We start from the raw sequence: 17,429 nt of genomic DNA on the forward strand, positions 1-17,429 counted from the left end.
GCCTCGCCTCGCCTCCAGGTGCAGGACATCACCCTGGAGATCACCGAGCTGCTGCAGTGGCTGGAGCAGGTGGAGCTGCAGCTCTTCTGCTCCAAGCCGGCCTGGGGCCACCCGGATGCCACCAAAGAGAAGCTCAACGCGCACCTGGTGAGAAGCAGCGCCAGCCGGCCGCAGGGCCGGCCCCTGGCGTCTGTTGGGCGGGTGTGTGCCCCAGATCCACCCCTCTGCACGCTGGGCCAGGATCCTTCCCTGCTGCCTCCTCTCCCCAACCGGGCGGAGCCCGGTACCCCTCCCTCAGCCACTCCAGCTCCGTAAGACAGAGCAGGAGCCGTCCTTGTCCTTGTCTCTTGCCCTGAACCTGTTCCTGTCCCCATCCACATCCCTGTCTTCATCCCTTCTCCCTGTTCACTATGGTTGTCTCCCTTGTCCCCATCCCTGTCCCCATCCCTGTCCCCTGTCTACTTTACCTGACCCCTCCACATTCCCATCCACATTCCCATCCCCGTCCCCATCCCCGTCCCCATCCCTGTCCCCGTTCCCATCCCCTTTCCCATCCCCGTTCCCGTCCCCGTTCCCGTCCCCGTTCCCGTTCCCATCCCTGTTCCCGTCCCCTTTCCCATTCCCACCCCCGTTCCCACCCCCGTTCCCATCCCCTTTCCCATTCCCACCCCCGTTCCCACCCCCGTTCCCACCCCCGTTCCCACCCCCGTTCCCATCCCCTTTCCCATCCCCGTTCCCATCCCCGTTCCCATCCCCGTTCCCATCCCCATCCCTGTACCTGTCACCTGCCTTCCCCATCCCCGTCCCTGTCGGTTTCCTGGCCGCGCTGCCGGTGCCGGTTCTGATCCCGCGGCGGGCGCTGTCCCGGCAGGAGCTGTGCCGGGAGCTGGAGGCGCGGGCCGTGTCCTACCGGGGGCTGCGGGAGCGGCTGCAGCGGCTGCTGGACTCGTGCCGCGCGGGCCGGCCCTGCAGCACCGAGCACAGCCTGCGGCTCCTGGAGCAGAAGTGGGAGAGCGTCCAGGCCGAGGCCCAGGAGAGGAAGGTGCGCGGGGTGCGGGGCTGGGACCCCCGGGGGGCTCACCCTGACCGGAGCAGGGCAGGAGCGGCGGGATCCCGTCTCCATCGGTGCCTGCCCCTGCCCGCAGGAGCGCCTGGTCGAGGGGCTGACCGTCACCACCGAGTTCCACGGCTCCGCGCAGGAGCTGCTGCGCTGGGTGGCCCACGCCGAGGAGCTGCTGGGGTCCCCCGCGCCCCCCAGCTTCGTCCTCGACACCGTCACCGCCCAGATCCAGGAGCACAAGGCAAGAGCGGGCGGGGCCGGCTCCCTGTGCTCGGGGCCGGCTTGTGGAGCTGGGTCCGGTGCTCCATGTCCTGTCCTGGCTGTGTCCAGTGCTCCATGTCCTGTCCTGGCTGTGTCCAGTGCTCCATGTCCTGTCCTGGCTGTGTCCAGTGCTCCATGTCCTGTCCTGGCTGTGTCCGGTGCTCCATGTCCTGTCCTGGGCTGTGTCCGGTGCTCCATGTCCTGTCCTGGCACGGGCTGTTCTTGGTGCTCCGTGTCCTGTCCTGGCTGTGTCCAGTGCTCCATGTCCTGTCCTGGCTGTGTCCGGTGCTCCATGTCCTGTCCTGTCCTCGCTGTGTCCAGTGCTCCATGTCCTGTTATGTCCTGGCTGTGTCCAGTGCTCCATGTCCTGTCCTGTCCTGGCTGTGTCCAGTGCTCCATGTCCTGTCCTGTCCTGGCTGTGTCCAGTGCTCCATGTCCTGTCCTGTCCTGGCTGTGTCCCGTGTTCCATGTCCTGTCCTGGGCTGTGTCCAGTGCTCCATGTCCTGTCCTGGCTGTGTCCAGTGCTCCATGTCCTGTCCTGTCCTGGCTGTGTCCCGTGTTCCATGTCCTGTCCTGGGCTGTGTCCAGTGCTCCATGTCCTGCCCTGGGCTGTGTCCAGTGCTCCATGTCCTGTCCTGGATGTGTCCGGTGCTCCATGTCCTGTCCTGTCCTGTCCTGGCTGTGTCCGGTGCTCCATGTCCTGTCCTGGGCTGTGTCCAGTGCTCCATGTCCTGTCCTGGCTGTGTCCGGTGCTCCATGTCCTGTCCTGTCCTGGCTGTGTCCGGTGCTCCATGTCCTGTCCTGTCCTGTCCTGGGCTGTGTCCGGTGCTCCATGTCCTGTCCTGTCCTGGGCTGTGTCCAGTGCTCCATGTCCTGTCCTGTCCTGGCTGTGTCCAGTGCTCCATGTCCTGTCCTGGCTGTGTCCAGTGCTCCATGTCCTGTCCTGTCCTGGCTGTGTCCAGTGCTCCATGTCCTGTCCTGGCTGTGTTCAGTGCTCCATGTCCTGTCCTGGCTGTGTCCAGTGCTCCATGTCCTGTCCTGGCTGTGTCCAGTGCTCCATGTCCTGTCCTGGCTGTGTCCAGTGCTCCATGTCCTGTCCTGGCTGTGTCCAGTGCTCCATGCCCTGTCCTGGCTGTGTCCTGGCATGGGCTGTTCTTGGTGCTCCGTGTCCTGTCCTGTCCTGGGCTGTGTCCTGGGTCTCCTCACCTGCCCCAGGACCACCCGCACTCAGCCTCCCCCTGCCCGCAGGCCCTGGTGAAGGAGGCCAATGTCCACGGGGAGAAGCTGGGCAGCCTGGAGGCCGTGGCCGCTCGCCTGAAGGATTTCAGTCGGAAGCAGGACGGGGCCGTCATCCAGAACCTGGTGCTGGCAGCTCGGGAGCGGCTGGGCAAGGTCCTGCAGCGGGCGGCCGAGCGGGGGGGCGATGCTGGAGGAAGCCCGAAAACGCAGCAAGCAGGTACCGGGACACTGCCCGGCCACACCCACGGGCTGGGGAGGGGGCTCTGCCCCTTGCTTTGCTTTGGACACCGGCCTGGAGGGACAGGAGAGCGGGGAATGGCTTCCCACTGCCAGAGGGCACGGCTGGATGGGATCCTGAGAAGAAATTCTTCCCTGTGAGGGCGGTTTCCCGGAAAAGCTGAGTCTGCCCCATCCTCAGACGTGTCCAAGATGAGGTTGGATGGGGCTTGGAGCACTCTGCTCTAGTGTTAGGTGTCCCTGGCCATGGCAGGCGGGTGGAACTGGAGGGGCTTTAAGGTCCTTCCAACCCAAACCAGCCCAGGACTTGATTCCCTGCCATGGGTCCTGCTGGGAGCTGCAGCAGGAAGGGACCGCAGGGCTCCAGCGCTGTCACCTGTCCTGTCCTGGCCGTGGTTTGCCCCATGGCGGTGCCCAGGCCTCGTGTGGCTCCGTGGCTCCTGCTCGGGTCACCCCGGATCCGCTTTGCCCCTGCGTCCCCCCCTCAACTCCCCTCAACTCCCCTCAGCCCCCTCAGTCCCCACAGCCCCCTCAGCCCCCACAGCCCCCTCAGACCCCTCAGCCCCCACAGCCCCCTCATCCCCCACAGCCCCCTCAGCTCCCCTGAGCCCCCCACAGCCCCCACAGCCCCCTCATCCCCCACAGCCCCCACAATCCCCACAGCCCCCACAGCCCCCTCATCCCCCACAGCCCCCACAGCCCCCTCAGCCCCCTCAGCCCCCTCAGCCCCCTCAGCCCCCTCATCCCCCTCAGCCCCCACAGCCCCCACAGCCCCCACAGCCCCCATGGCCCCCACAGCCCCCACAGCCCCCACAGCCCCCTCAGCCCCCCACAGCCCCCAGAGCCCCCCACAGCCCCCTCAGCCCCCTCATCCCCCACAGCCCCCTCAGCCCCCTCAGCCCCCACAGCCCCCTCAGCCCCCACAGCCCCCATAATCTCCACAGCCCCCACAGCCCCCACAGCCCCCTCATCCCCCACAGCCCCCTCAGCCCCCACAGCCCCCACAGCCCCCTCATCCCCCACAGCCCCCTCATCCCCCACATCCCCCACAGCCCCCACAGCCCCCTCATCCCCCTCATCCCCCACAGCCCCCACAGCCCCCACAGCCCCCACAGCCCCCACATCCCCCACAGCCCCCTCATCCCCCACAGCCCCCACAGCCCCCACAGCCCCCTCAGCCCCCCACAGCCCCCTCATTCCCCTCATTCCCCTGAGCCCCCACAGCTCCCTCAGCCCCCACAGCCCCCTCAGCCCCCACAGCCCCCACAGCCCCCACAGCCCCCACAGCCCCCCTCAGCCCCCAGAGCCCCCAGAGCCCCCACAGCCCCCTCATCCCCCACAGCCCCCTCATTCCCCTCAGCCCCCTCATCCCCCACAGCCCCCACAGCCCCCTCAGCCCCCACAGCCCCCACAGCCCCCAGAGCCCCCACAGCCCCCTCAGCCCCCACAGCCCCCTCATCCCCCTCAGCCCCCACATCCCCCACAGCCCCCTCAGCCCCCACAGCCCCCTCATCCCCCTCAGCCCCCACAGCCCCCACAGCCCCCTCAGCCCCCACAGCCCCCTCATCCCCCACAGCCCCCACAATCCCCACAGCCCCCACAGCCCCCACAATCCCCCTCATCCCCCTCATCCCCCACAGCCCCCCACAGCCCCCACAGCCCTCCCCTCTCCCCTCCACCGCAGTTCAGCGAGTCCCGGCGGCTGCTCCTGGACTGGATGGACGAGGTGGAGCAGAGCCTGGAGGTGCCGCAGGACGCTGCCACCAGCCAGGAGGAGATCAAGTGCCAGCTGGCTGAGCACAAGGTTGGGGGGCTCCGGGGGGTGCAGAACCGGGGTTCTGGGGCTGCCCAGGGGGGATCCCCAGCTCCAGGGGGGGGACACCAGCGCCAGGGGGGCTGGACAACTCCCCAGGGCCATCCTGTAGAGTTGGGACACCTGGGGGGGGGAGTGCTGGGCCAAGTTGGAATCCCAAGTGCCCCAGGGGTCTTGGGGGTCTGGGGGGACCCCACACCCACCTGTGGGGTGCGGGGGTGCCCTGCAGGCGTTCCAGAAGGTTCTGCGGGCAAAGCGTCCGGTGTACGAGGCGACGCTGCGGAGCGGGGGCGGGCACTGCGGGAGGGGGCCCGGCTCCCCCAGGACCTGCAGCCGCTGGAGGAGCTGCTGGGGGAGCTGAAGGAGCGCTGGGACGCGCTGTGCAGCCACGCCGCAGAGAGGTGGGAACGGGGCCAGAGGGATGGGATGGGATGGGATGGGATGGGATGGGATGGGATGGGATGGGATGGGATGGGATGGGATGGGATGGGATGGGATGGGATGGGGATGAGGTGGGTTGGGATGGGGAAGGGGTAGGGATGGAAATGGGGATGGGATGGGATGAGCTGTTCTCTGCTCGCTGTGTGAGCCCCAGGCAGGCACAAGGAACTGCTCTTCCTCTCTGAGCATCCTGCTCCAGGAGCCCATTCCCAGCATTGCTGGGCTCTGCCCTTGGGGTGCAGCTGGGCCCCATCCCTGTACATAAAGACACTGCCAGGACCTGTCCCTGTCCATAAAGACACTGCCAGGACCTGTGCCTGTCCATGAGGGCACTGCCAGGACCTGTCCCTGTCCATGAGGGCACTGCCAGGACCTGTCCCTGTCCATGAGGGCACTGCCAGGACCAATCCCTGTCCATAATGGCACTGCCAGGACCTGTCCCAGTCCCTGTGGGCCCTGCCAGGACCTGTCCCAGTCCCTGTGGGCACTGCCAAGACCTGTCCCTGTCCATAATACTGCTGCCAGGACCTGTCCCGGTCCATGTGGGCACTGCCAGGACCTGTCCCAGTCCCTGTGGGCCCTGCCAGGACCTGTCCCAGTCCCTGTGGGCACTGCCAGGACCTGTCCCAGTCCCTGTGGGCACTGCCAGGACCTGTCCCAGTCCCTGTGGGCACTGCCAGGACCTGTCCCTGTCCATGAGGGCACTGCCAGGACCTGTCCCAGTCCCTGTGGGCACTACCAGGACCTGTCCCAGTCCCTGTGAACACTGCCAGGACCTGTCCCTGTCCATAATGGCACTGCCAGGACCTGTCCCAGTCCCTGCGGGCCCTGCCAGGACCTGTCCCGCTCCCTGCGGGCCCTGCCAGGACCTGTCCCGCTCCCTGCGGGCCCTGCAGCTCTGCGGGGCGGCTCCATGGGGTGCCCCCCAGCAGCCGGGTGGCCCCGCAGCATCTCCCGTGGCCCGGCAGGCAGCACAGGCTGGAGGAGAAGCTGCTGTTCTCGGGGAAGTTCACGGACGCGCTGCAGGCGCTGATGGACTGGCTGTACCGCGCCGAGCCGCAGCTCAGCGAGGACGCGCCCGTCGGGGGGGACCGCGACCTGGTCGGGGACCTCATGGACAAGCACAAGGTGAGCGGCACCAGGGTGAGAGGGGACCCAGGAGAACCGGGCTGAGCCCGGCCTCCCTCTGGGCCGGGAGCGGAGCCGGGCACGGGACGGGCACTGCCCGCTGCAGCCAGGCGGGTTTGAGCCCGGCTTGAGCCCGGCTTGAGCAGCTTGAGCTCGGCTTGAGCCCGGGTGGAGCCCGGATAGAGCCCGGCTTGAGCAGCTTGAGCTCGGCTTGAGCCCAGATTGAGCCCAGTTTGAGCCGAGATTGAGCATCTTGAGCCCAGCTTGAGCCCAACTTGTGCCCAACTTGTGCCCAGCTTGAGCCCAGATTGAGCCCGGCTTGAGCAGCTTGAGCTCGGCTTGAGCCCAGATTGAGCCCAGATTGAGCCCGGCTAGAGCATCTTGAGCCCAGCTTGTGCCCAGCTTGAGCCCAGCTTGAGCAGCTCGAGCCCAGCTTCTGCTCAGCTTGAGCCCAGCTTGTACCCAGCTGGAGCCCAGCTTGAGCAGCTTGTACCCAGCTTGAGCCCAGCTTGAGCCCAGCTTCTGCCTGGCTTGAGCCCAGCTTGAGCAGCTTGTACCCAGCTGGAGCCCAGATTGAGCAGCTTGAGCCCCGCTTGTGCCCAGTTTGAGCCCAGTTTACGACCGGCTTGAGCCTAGCTTGTGCTCAGCTTTAGCCCGGCTTGATCCCAGCTTGAGCCCAGCTTGAGCCCCTCGCCCTGTGTCAGCACTGGGGGGCCCCACGTACCCCAGAGCTGGGAGGGTTTGGGGGTTCAGTAGAGCCCTGTGCCCACTCCTGTGAGGGTTTGGGGTTCACAGGAACCCTGTGCCCGCTCCTGTGAGGGTTTGGGGTTCAGGAGAGCCCCGTGCCCGCTCCTGTGAGGGTTTGGGGTTCAGGAGAGCCCTGCGCCTGCTCCTGTGAGGGTTTGGGGGTTCAGTAAAGCTCCTGTGCCCGCTCCTGTGAGGGTTTGGGGTGCACAGGGACCCTGTGCCTGCTCCTGTGAGGGTTTGGGGGTTCAGGAGAGCCCCGTGCCCGCTGCTGTGAGGGTTTGGGGGTTCAGGGGAGTCCTGTGCCCGCTCCTGTGAGGGTTTGGGGTTCACAGGAACCCTGTGCCCGCTGCTGTGAGGGTTTGGGGTTCAGGAGAGCCCTGTGCCCGCTCCTGTGAGGGTTTGGGGTTCAGGAGAGCCCTGTGCCCGCTCCTGTGAGGGTTTGGGATGCAGTAGAGCCCTGTGCCTGCTCCTGTGTGGGTTTGGGGGTTCAGTAAAGCTCCCGTGCCCGCTCCTGTGAGGGTTTGGGGTGCAGGAGAGCGCTGTGCCTGCTCCTGTGAGGGTTTGGGGGTTCAGTAAAGCTCCTGTGCCCGCTCCTGTGAGGGTTTGGGGTGCACAGGGACCCTGTGCCTGCTCCTGTGAGGGTTTGGGGGTTCAGGAGAGCCCCGTGCCCGCTGCTGTGAGGGTTTGGGGGTTCAGGGGAGTCCTGTGCCCGCTCCTGTGAGGGTTTGGGGGTTCAGGGGAGCCCTGTGCCCGCTCCTGTGAGGGTTTGGGGGTTCAGGGGAGCCCTGAGCCCGCTCCTGTGAGGGTTTGGGGTTCACAGGAACCCTGTGCCCGCTGCTGTGAGAGTTTGGGGTTCAGGAGAGCCCTGTGCCCGCTCCTGTGAGGGTTTGGGGTTCAGGAGAGCCCTGTGCCTGCTCCTGTGTGGGTTTGGGGGTTCAGTAAAGCTCCTGTGCCTGCTCCTGTGAGGGTTTGGGGTTCACAGGAACCCTGTGCCCGCTGCTGTGAGGGTTTGGGGGTTCAGGGGAGCTCCGTGCCCGCTGCTGTGAGGGTTTGGGGGTTCAGGAGAGCCCTGTGCCCGCTGCTGTGAGGGTTTGGGGTTCACAGGAACCCTGTGCCCGCTCCTGTGAGGGTTTGGGGGTTCAGGGGAGCCCTGCACAGCAGTGGGGTTCAGGTGGGACCCTGTCCCACCCCCTGCCCTCCCTCCAGGTGTTCCAGAAGGAGCTGGGCAAACGCGCCAGCTGCATCAAGACGCTGAAGCGCTCGGTGCGGGACCTGACGCGGGGCAGCAGCAGCGTGGACTCGCAGTGGCTGCAGCGGCAGGTGGAGGAGCTCAGCACCCGCTGGGACCTGGTCTGCAAACTCTCCCTGTCCAAGCAGGCACGGCTGGAGGCGGCGCTGCGGCAGGTGAGGGCGGGGGGCAGCGGGGGGACCCTGCCCTGGGGCTGGGGGGAGCAGTGGGACCCCGCCTTGGGGCTGGGGCGCAGCGGGGGGACCCCGCCTTGGGGCTGGGGGGAGCAGGGGGACCCTGCCCTGGGGCTGGGGGGAGCAGGGGGACCCCGCCTTGGGGCTGGGGGAGCAGGGGGACCCCGCCTGGGGGCTGGGGGGAGCAGGGGGACCCCGCCTGGGGGCTGGGGGGCAGCAGGGGGACCCCGCCTTGGGGGCTGCAGCCGAGTGGGAAGGCTGAGATGGCCGTGGGGGTGTGGGGTGTGTGGGGTGCTCGGGTGGCCATGGGGTGTGGGGGGTGTGGGTGGCCCTGGGGGTGTGGGGTGCTCGGGTGGCCGTGCTCTGGGGGTGTCCGTGCTCTGGGGGTGTCCTGGTGGGGGATGGCTGTGATCTGGGGGTGTCCAGATGAAGGATGGCCATGCTTTGGGGGTATCCGTGCCCTGGGGGTGTTCAGGTGGGGGATGGCCGTGATCTGGGCGTGTCCGTGCTCTGGGGATGTCCAGGTGGGGTATGGCTGAGATCTGGGGGTGTCTGTGATCTGGGGGTGTCCAGGTGAGGGATGGCCATGCTTTGGGGGTGTCCGTGCTCTGGGTGTGTCCAGGTGGGGGATGGCCGTGATCTGGGGGTGTCCAGGTGTCCGTGATCTGGGGGTGTCCAGGTGGGGTATGGCTGAGATCTGGGGGTGTCCGTGCTCTGGGGGTGTCCAGGAGGGGATGGCTGTGATCTGGGGGTGTCCAGGTGAGGAATGGCCGTGATTTGGGGGTGTCCAGGGGGGGAATGGCCGTGCTCTGGGGGTGTCCGTGCTCTGGGGATGTCCAGGTGGGGTATGGCTGAGATCTGGGGGTGTCTGTGCTCTGGGGGTGTCCTGGTGGGGGATGGCTGTGCTTGGGGTTGTCTGTGGGGTGCCCAGGCTCAGTGGGTGGCTGTGTGTTTGTGGGGTGCTCTGGGCTCCCCGGGTGGTGTGGGGCTGTGATTTTGGGGTTGCCTGTGGGGTGCCCAGGCTCACTGGGTGGCTGTGTGTTTGTGGGGTGCTCTGGGCTCCCTGGGTGGTGTGGGGCTGTGATTTTGGGGCTGTCTGTGGGGTGCCCAGGCTCGGTGTGTGGCTGTGTGTTTGTGGGGTGTTCTGGGCTCCCTGGGTGGTGTGGGGCTGTGATTTTGGGGTTGCCTGTGGGGTGCCCAGGCTTGGTGTGTGGCTGTGTGTTTGTGGGGTGCTCTGGGCTCCCTGGGTGGTGTGGGGCTGTGATTTTGGGGTTATCTGTGGGGTGCCTGGGCTCACTGGGTGGCTGTGTGTTTGTGGGGTGCTCTGGGCTCCCTGGGTGGTGTGGGGCTGTGATTTTGGGGTTGTCTGTGGGGTGCCCAGGCTCGGTGGGTGGCTGTGTGTTTGTGGGGTGCTCTGGGCTCCCTGGGTGGTGTGGGGGCTGTGATTTTGGGGTTGTCTGTGGGGTGCCCGGGCTCGGTGTGTGGCACTGTGTGAGGTTCTGTGCCACGGCCAGGTGCCAGCCCGGCTGCTGTTACAGGTGTGAACGTGCACAGAATACCTGGGGCAGGGGGCTGGGCAGCACAGGGAGGTCCTGGAGGCTCAGAGGGAATTGTGTCCATGTGCAGAGCTGGGTAGGGGGCGTCCCCCTGATCCCACCGAGGGGTTGGGGCGAGGCGGGCAGCAGCTCTCCCCCAGCTGCGGGGGCTCGTCCAGCCAGCAGTGCAGGGCTCAGGGTCTGCCCGGGAGATTCGGGGGGCTCAGGGGCTGAGAGCTGGGGCTGAGAGCTGGGGCTGAGAGCTGGGGCTGAGCAGGTCCCCGCTGTCGTGGCAGGCGGAGGAGTTCCACACCCTGGTGCACTCCTTCCTGGGGCGCCTGACCGAGTCGGAGAAGACCCTCAAGTACGGAGTCTTCCCCGAGGAGGAGGCGGCCGTGCAGGAGTGCCAGGCCCAGCTGCAGGTGGGTGCCAGCCCCCACCAGTCCCCACCAGTCCCCACCAGTCCCCACAAGCCCCCACCAGTCCCCACCAGTCCCCACCAGTCCCCACCAACCCTCAGCAGCCCCCAGAAGCCCCCACCAACCCCCACCAGCCCCTACCAGCCCCCACCAGCCCCCACCAGCCCCCACCAGCCTCCACCAGCCTCCACCAGCCTCCACCAGCCCCCACCAGCCCCCACCAGTCCCCACCAGTCCCCACCAGCCCCCCACCAGCCCCCACCAGTCCCCACCAGTCCCCACCAGCCTCCACCAGCCTCCACCAGCCTCCACCAGCCTCCACCAGCCTCCACCAGCCTCCACCAGTCCCCACCAGCTCCCACCAGTCCCCACCAGCCTCCACCAGCCTCCACCAGCCTCCACCAGCCTCCACCAGCCTCCACCAGGCCCCACCAGCCCCCACCAGCCCCCACCAGCCCCCACCAGCCCCCACCAGCCCCCACCAGTCCCCACCAGCCTCCACCAGTCCCCACCAGCCTCCACCAGCCTCCACCAGCCTCCACCAGCCTCCACCAGCCTCCACCAGCCTCCACCAGCCCCCACCAGCCCCCACCAGCCTCCACCAGCCTCCACCAGCCTCCACCAGCCTCCACCAGCCTCCACCAGCCCCCACCAGCCCCCACCAGCCCCCACCAGCCCCCACCAGTCCCCACCAGTCCCCACCAGCCTCCACCAGCCTCCACCAGCCTCCACCAGTCCCCACCAGTCCCCACCAGTCCCCACCAGCCTCCACCAGCCCCCACCAGCCCCCACCAGCCTCCACCAGCCCCCACCAGCCCCCACCAGCCTCCACCAGTCCCCACCAGCCTCCACCAGCCCCCACCAGCCCCCACCAGCCCCCACCAGCCCCCACCAGCCTCCACCAGCCCCCACCAGCCCCCACCAGCCCCCACCAGCCTCCACCAGCCCCCAGAAGCCCCCACCAGCCCCCACCAGCCCCCACCAGCCCCCACCAGCCCCCACCAGCTCCCACCAGTCCCCACCAGCCTCCACCAGCCTCCACCAGCCTCCACCAGTCCCCACCAGTCCCCACCAGCCCCCACCAGCCCTCACCAGTCCCCACCAGCCCCCACCAGCCTCCACCAGCCCCCACCAGCCTCCACCAGCCCCCACCAGTCCCCGCCTCAGGTCGGCTCCAGGTTTCCCCAGGACCTCCATCACTGGGGTCAGCCGGCCCCAGGCAGCCCCTGCTGGGCTGTGGGATCCCCACAGAAGGGCACGGGATGTTGGGTGCCACCACTGAGAGATGTTGGATGTTGGGTGCCACCACTGAGAGATGTTGGATGTTGGGTGCCACCACTGAGAGATGTTGGATGTTGAGTCCCACCAGGAGCACGGGGTTTGGGGCTCCAAATGCCCTGAGCTGGCACCCCCACCCCAATCCAGCGATCCCTGTGCTGTGGGGGGGTCTGGAGGGCTGAGACCTGACAGTAGCGTGGTCCTTGTCCCCCCAGGAGCTGATGCAGTCCCTGCAGTGCCAGCAGCTGGAGCTGGAGTGCATCACCTCGCTGGGGGAGGAGATCCTCACCACCTGCCATCCCGACTCCGTCATCACCATCAAATCCTGGGTGACGGTCGCCAAGAGCCGCTTCCAGGAGGTGAGACAGGTGCCCTGTTCCCATCCCTGCCCGGGGGAGCAGAGTGGCACCCACACCTGGGGAAAGCAGGGCCCCAAACCTGTCCCACCACCCCAAACCTGTCCCACCACCCCACACATCTCCCACCACCCCACACCTGTCCCACCACCCCACACATCTCCCACCACCCCAAACCTGTCCCACCACCCCACACCTGTCCCACCACCCCACACCTGTCCCACCACCCCACACATCTCCCACCACCCCAAACCTGTCTCACCACCCCACACATCTCCCACCACCCCAAACCTGTCCCACCACCCCACACATCTCCCACCACCCCACACATCTCCCACCACCCCACACCTGTCCCACCACCCCACACATCTCCCACCACCCCACACCTGTCCCACCACCCCAAACCTGTCCCACCACCCCACACATCTCCCACCACCCCACACCTGTCCCACCACCCCACACATCTCCCACCACCCCACATATCTCCCACCACCCCACATATCTCCCACCACCCCACACCTGTCCCACCACCCCACACCTGTCCCACCACCCCAAACCTGTCCCACCACCCCACACATCTCCCACCACCCCACACATCTCCCACCACCCCAAACCTGTCCCACCACCCCAAACCTGTCCCACCACCCCACACATCTCCCACCACCCCACACATCTCCCACCACCCCAAACCTGTCCCACCACCCCACACATCTCCCACCACCCCACACATCTCCCACCACCCCACACCTGTCCCACCACCCCAAACCTGTCCCACCACCCCACACATCTCCCACCACCCCAAACCTGTCCCACCACCCCACACCTGTCCCACCACCCCAAACCTGTCCCACCACCCCACACATCTCCCACCACCCCACACATCTCCCACCACCCCACACCTGTCCCACCACCCCAAACCTGTCCCACCACCCCAAACCTGTCCCACCACCCCACACATCTCCCCCCACCAGGGACTGCCTGCTGCAGCCCCCCAGCCAGCGCGTTGCAGGGATCTGGGGGTGCTCAGCCCCAGAGGGTCTTGGCCTTGCCAGTGTCACCCTTTGCTCCCCCATCCTGTGGCCTCTTGGGGTCACCTGGGGCCTCTGCAGCCCCCTTGGACAGTGGTGGTTCCTGTGCCATGGCAGCCACCACGCAGCTGAGGCAGGGGAACCTCAGCAGGGTCCTAGAGACCCTCACACCCAGACCGTGCTCCCACAGTGGCCCAGAGCCTCCCTGGGCTGTGGATTTGCAGGTAAGAGGCTCCTGGCACTCCTGGGACTGGTCTGGCAAGTTCAGCCGATCCCACACAAAGCCCTTATTGAGCAGAGACCTGCAGGATCTGCTCTAGATCTGCCCTGGGTGCCACACACCCCACAATGGGAGAGCAGCTGCCCTGTCCACACAGCACAGAGCTGGGGACCCTCAGCACGTGGGGGGCAGCACCCCCAGCCCTGTCCCAGCTGCCCTGGAGGAGCCTGGTCCTGCCCCACATCCCTGCCCCGTGGTCCTGGTGGGCTGGGGGCTCCCCACGTCCCTGGTGGGCTGGGGGCTCCCCACGTCCCTGCCCCTCAGTCCTGGTGGGCTGGGGGCTCCCCACGTCCCTGCCCCTCAGTCCTGGTGGGCTGGGGGCTCCCCACGTCCCTGCCCCTCAGTCCTGGTGGGCTGGGGGCTCCCCAGGGTCCTGGTGAGCTGGGGGCTCCCCACACTCGCCAGGGCTGCTGCCGGGGGTCCGTGGCCCTTTCTCGTGGCCGGAGTGGCAGCGGCTCCCGGTGCTGCTCCCCGTGAAGCAGCGGCCCCGTGGCATCTGCCCCAGCCGGGAGACCTCGGGGTGGGCAGCGGGGTGTTCGTGTTCCCCCGAGCCCCAGGCGGGACACCTCGGGGTGGGCAGCGGGGTGTTCGTGTTCCCCCGAGCCCCAGCCAGGACACCTCGGGGTGGGCAGCGGGGTGTTCGTGTTCCCCCGAGCCCCAGCCGGGAGACCCTGGGGTGGGCAGCGAGGTGTTCGTGTTCCCCCGAGCCTCAGCCGGGAGACCTCGGGGTGGGCAGCGGGGTGTTCGTGTTCCCCCGAGCCCCAGGCGGGACACCTCGGGGTGGGCAGCGGGGTGTTCGTGTTCCCCCGAGCCCCAGGCGGGACACCTCGGGGTGGGCAGCGGGGTGTTCGTGTTCCCCCGAGCCCCAGCCAGGACACCTCGGGGTGGGCAGCGGGGTGTTCGTGTTCCCCCGAGCCCCAGGCGGGACACCTCGGGGTGGGCAGCAGGGTGTTCGTGTTCCCCCGAGCCCCAGCGGCCCCGGCTGCCCCGCAGGTGCTGAGCTGGGCGCAGCAGCAGGGCGAGCGGCTGCGGGCGCAGGCGGCAGCGCTGGCGGCCGAGCGGGAGGAGACGGAGCAGCTGCTGGACTGGATCACGGCGGCCGAGGAGGCGCTGGGGCTGCGGGACCAGGAGCCGCTGCCGGAGGAGGTGGAGCAGCTGGAGGAGCTCAGCGCCCAGCACGCGGTGAGGGAGCCCAGACCCGGCTCTCCCTGGGGATCCGCACGCACCCAGCCCTGGGCCGGCACCCGGCCCGAGCGAGGGCTTTGGGGAGCGCTGGGCTGGGCTCCTGGTGCTGCTGCTCGCTTTTGCATCGTGCGGTCCGAGCCCACCACGGCCACACAGCACAGAGCTGGGGACCCTCAGCACGTGGGGGGCAGCACCCCCAGCCCTGTCCCAGCTGCCCTGGAGGAAACTGGTCACGCTGCTGGCCCGGGAGGGCCCAGGGAGGGGGGCAGCGAGGGGGGGTCTCCGGTCCCCGGGGTTGTGGAGCACGGGGGGCTCAGCACCAGCTCCGCCGCAGGTGTTCATGGAGGAGCTGAACCGCAAGCAGCCTGACGTGGAGAAGGTCACCAAGAGCTGCAAGCGGAAGCTGGCGGTGGATCTGGGCCCCCCGGCCACCCGAAGATTGGCCACACGTAAGGACCCCCATCATCGCCCTCGGCACCCCCCGGGCCCCCGCCGCCCCCTCACCCCGCTCTCCGCAGGTCGCCGCAGCAGCGGGAAGGCGCAGGGCACGGCGGCGGTGCCGCTCGGGGGGCTGGAGCCCCAGACACCCCTGATGGCGCAGCTCCTGCACCGCTGGCAGCAGCTCTGGCTGCTGGCCCTGGACCGGCAGTACCGGCTGGAGACGGCCCTGCAGCGCCTGCGGGAGGTACGGGCAGCCCGGGGGTCCCACTGCCCTGGGGGTCCCGAGTACTTCCTCTCCTGCCCTGGGACCCCCAGGTCAGATGCAGAATGGGGTCAGCAGTCCCAGCCCCTGTCCCTGCAGCTGGGGGTCCCCATGGGTGCACCTCGACATCCCAGATTCGGGGGTCCTGGGCAGAGACTCCCCCACCATTGCCAGGGCTGGGAGCAGCAGTGGGCACAGCGTGGTCAGCCGGGCTGAGGGGGGCATGGGGGTCCCGGTGTTGTGTTAATCCCCGTGTGTGCCCCCCCGATCTGAGGGGTCACGGGGGGTCCCGGTGTTGTGTTAATCCCCGTGTGTGCCCCCCCGAGCTGAGGGGTCCCGGTGTTGTGTTAATCCCCGTGTGTGCCCCCCCGAGCTGAGGGGAGGATGGGGGGTCCCGGTGTTGTGTTAATCCCCGTGTGTGCCCCACCGAGCTGAGGGGTCCCGGTGTTGTGTTAATCCCCGTGTGTGCCCCCCCGAGCTGAGGGGTCATGGGGGGTCCCGGTGTTGTGTTAATCCCCGTGTGTGCCCCCCCGAGCTGAGGGGGGGATTGGGGGTCCCGGTGTTGTGTTAATCCCCGTGTGTGCCCCCCCGATCTGAGGGGTCACGGGGGGTCCCGGTGTTGTGTTAATCCCCGTGTGTGCCCCCCCGAGCTGAGGGGTCCCGGTGTTGTGTTAATCCCCGTGTGTGCCCCCCCGATCTGAGGGGTCACGGGGGGTCCCGGTGTTGTGTTAATCTCCGTGTGTGCCCCCCCGAGCTGAGGGGAAGATGGGGGGTCCCGGTGTTGTGTTAATCCCCATGTGTGCCCCCCCGAGCTGAGGGGGGCATGGGGGTCCCGGTGTTGTGTTAATCCCCGTGTGTGCCCCCCCGAGCTGAGGGGTCCCGGTGTTGTGTTAATCCCCGTGTGTGCCCCCCCGAGCTAAGGGGGGGATTGGGGGTCCCACGGTTGTGTTAATCCCCGTGTGTGCCCCCCCGAGCTGAGGGGAGCATGGGGGTCCCGGTGTTGTGTTAATCCCCGTGTGTGCCCCCCCGATCTGAGGGGTCCCGGTGTTGTGTTAATCCCCGTGTGTGCCCCCCCGAGCTGAGGGGTCCCGGTGTTGTGTTAATCCCCGTGTGTGCCCCCCCGATCTGAGGGGTCACGGGGGGTCCCGGTGTTGTGTTAATCCCCGTGTGTGCCCCCCCGATCTGAGGGGGGCATGGGGGGTCCCGGTGTTGTGTTAATCCCCGTGTGTGCCCCCCCGAGCTGGAGGAGTTCGCGCACTTTGACTTCGGGGTCTGGAGGAAGCGCTACATGCAGTGGATCAGCCAGATGAAGTCCCGTGTCCTGGACGTTTTCCGCGGCATCGACAGGGACCAGGACGGGCGCATCAGCCAGCGGGAATTCATCGAGAGCGTCCTTGCCTCCAGTGGGTGCCGGGGGGGAGGCTGGAGGAGGCTGAGGGGGCTGGCACTGGGGGGCTGAGGGTCCCCGTCCCCCCACAGAGTTCCCCACCAACGTCCTGGAGATGAATGCCGTGGCCACCATCTTCGACATGAACGGCGACGGCTTCATCGACTACTACGAGTTCGTCAGCGCCCTGCACCCCAACCGCGACCCGCTGCGCCGCTCCGCCGACGCCGACCAGATCCAGGACGAGGTGTGGGGCTGGGCAGCGGCGGGGGGCGGCTGGGAGGGCGGGGGTCCCGCCTGGGGCTGAGCTGAGCGTCCCCCGCAGGTGAACAGGCAGGTGGCCCAGTGCAACTGCGCCAAGCGCTTCCAGGTGGAGCAGATCAGCGCCAACAGGTACCGGGTAAGCGCCAGCCCGGGGCTCCGGCCCGCTCCGACAGCCGCACACAGCCTGCCCCGTGCGGGGCCCTGCAGTGCCCGGGGGCCGGGGCAGGGAGGGGGACACATCCCCGTGCCCTCGGGAGCCCTGGCCCGTGTGGGGGGCCGCAGGGAGGGGGACACATCCCCGTGCCCTCGGGAGCCCTGGCCCGTGTGGGAGGGCAGGGCAGGGCTGGGGGGGCCGCAGGGAGGGGCAGGTCCGGGTGCTGCCGCCTGCTCTGGCACCCCTTCCCGATGCCCAGCCCAAGCCCCTGCGTCCCTTTCCCTGCAGTTCGGGGAGTCCCAGCAGCTGCGGATGGTGCGGATCCTGCGCAGCACCCTCATGGTGCGGGTGGGTGGGGGCTGGATCGCCCTGGACGAGTTCCTGGTGAAGAACGACCCCTGCAGAGGTGGGTGCGGGGGTCCCACACTGCGGGGCCATGCGGGTCGCTGGGGGGCACGGCTTCCCGCACTCCCCAGGGTCTCGCACGGCTGC

At 68.2% G+C, this 17,429-nt stretch overlaps 1 protein-coding gene across 1 annotated transcript in view; it reads left to right on the forward strand.

The window, feature by feature from the left end:
* Positions 1 to 17,429, forward strand: part of LOC131575574 (microtubule-actin cross-linking factor 1, isoforms 6/7-like) — a 31,673-nt gene that overhangs the window by 13,487 nt on the left and 757 nt on the right. Inside the window, 19 exon segments of the mRNA XM_058831172.1 lie at positions 19 to 147; positions 872 to 1,042; positions 1,146 to 1,301; positions 2,570 to 2,737; positions 2,739 to 2,777; positions 4,482 to 4,601; positions 4,840 to 4,896; positions 4,899 to 5,011; positions 6,020 to 6,179; positions 8,133 to 8,330; positions 10,180 to 10,305; positions 11,796 to 11,939; positions 14,238 to 14,426; positions 14,764 to 14,878; positions 14,948 to 15,114; positions 16,373 to 16,535; positions 16,612 to 16,766; positions 16,845 to 16,919; positions 17,226 to 17,343. Of these exon segments, the coding sequence (XP_058687155.1) occupies positions 19 to 147; positions 872 to 1,042; positions 1,146 to 1,301; positions 2,570 to 2,737; positions 2,739 to 2,777; positions 4,482 to 4,601; positions 4,840 to 4,896; positions 4,899 to 5,011; positions 6,020 to 6,179; positions 8,133 to 8,330; positions 10,180 to 10,305; positions 11,796 to 11,939; positions 14,238 to 14,426; positions 14,764 to 14,878; positions 14,948 to 15,114; positions 16,373 to 16,535; positions 16,612 to 16,766; positions 16,845 to 16,919; positions 17,226 to 17,343 (2,563 nt within the window).

Source organism: Poecile atricapillus, chromosome 2, assembly GCF_030490865.1.
Source record: "Poecile atricapillus isolate bPoeAtr1 chromosome 2, bPoeAtr1.hap1, whole genome shotgun sequence".
Classification (NCBI taxonomy): Eukaryota; Metazoa; Chordata; class Aves; order Passeriformes; family Paridae; genus Poecile; species Poecile atricapillus.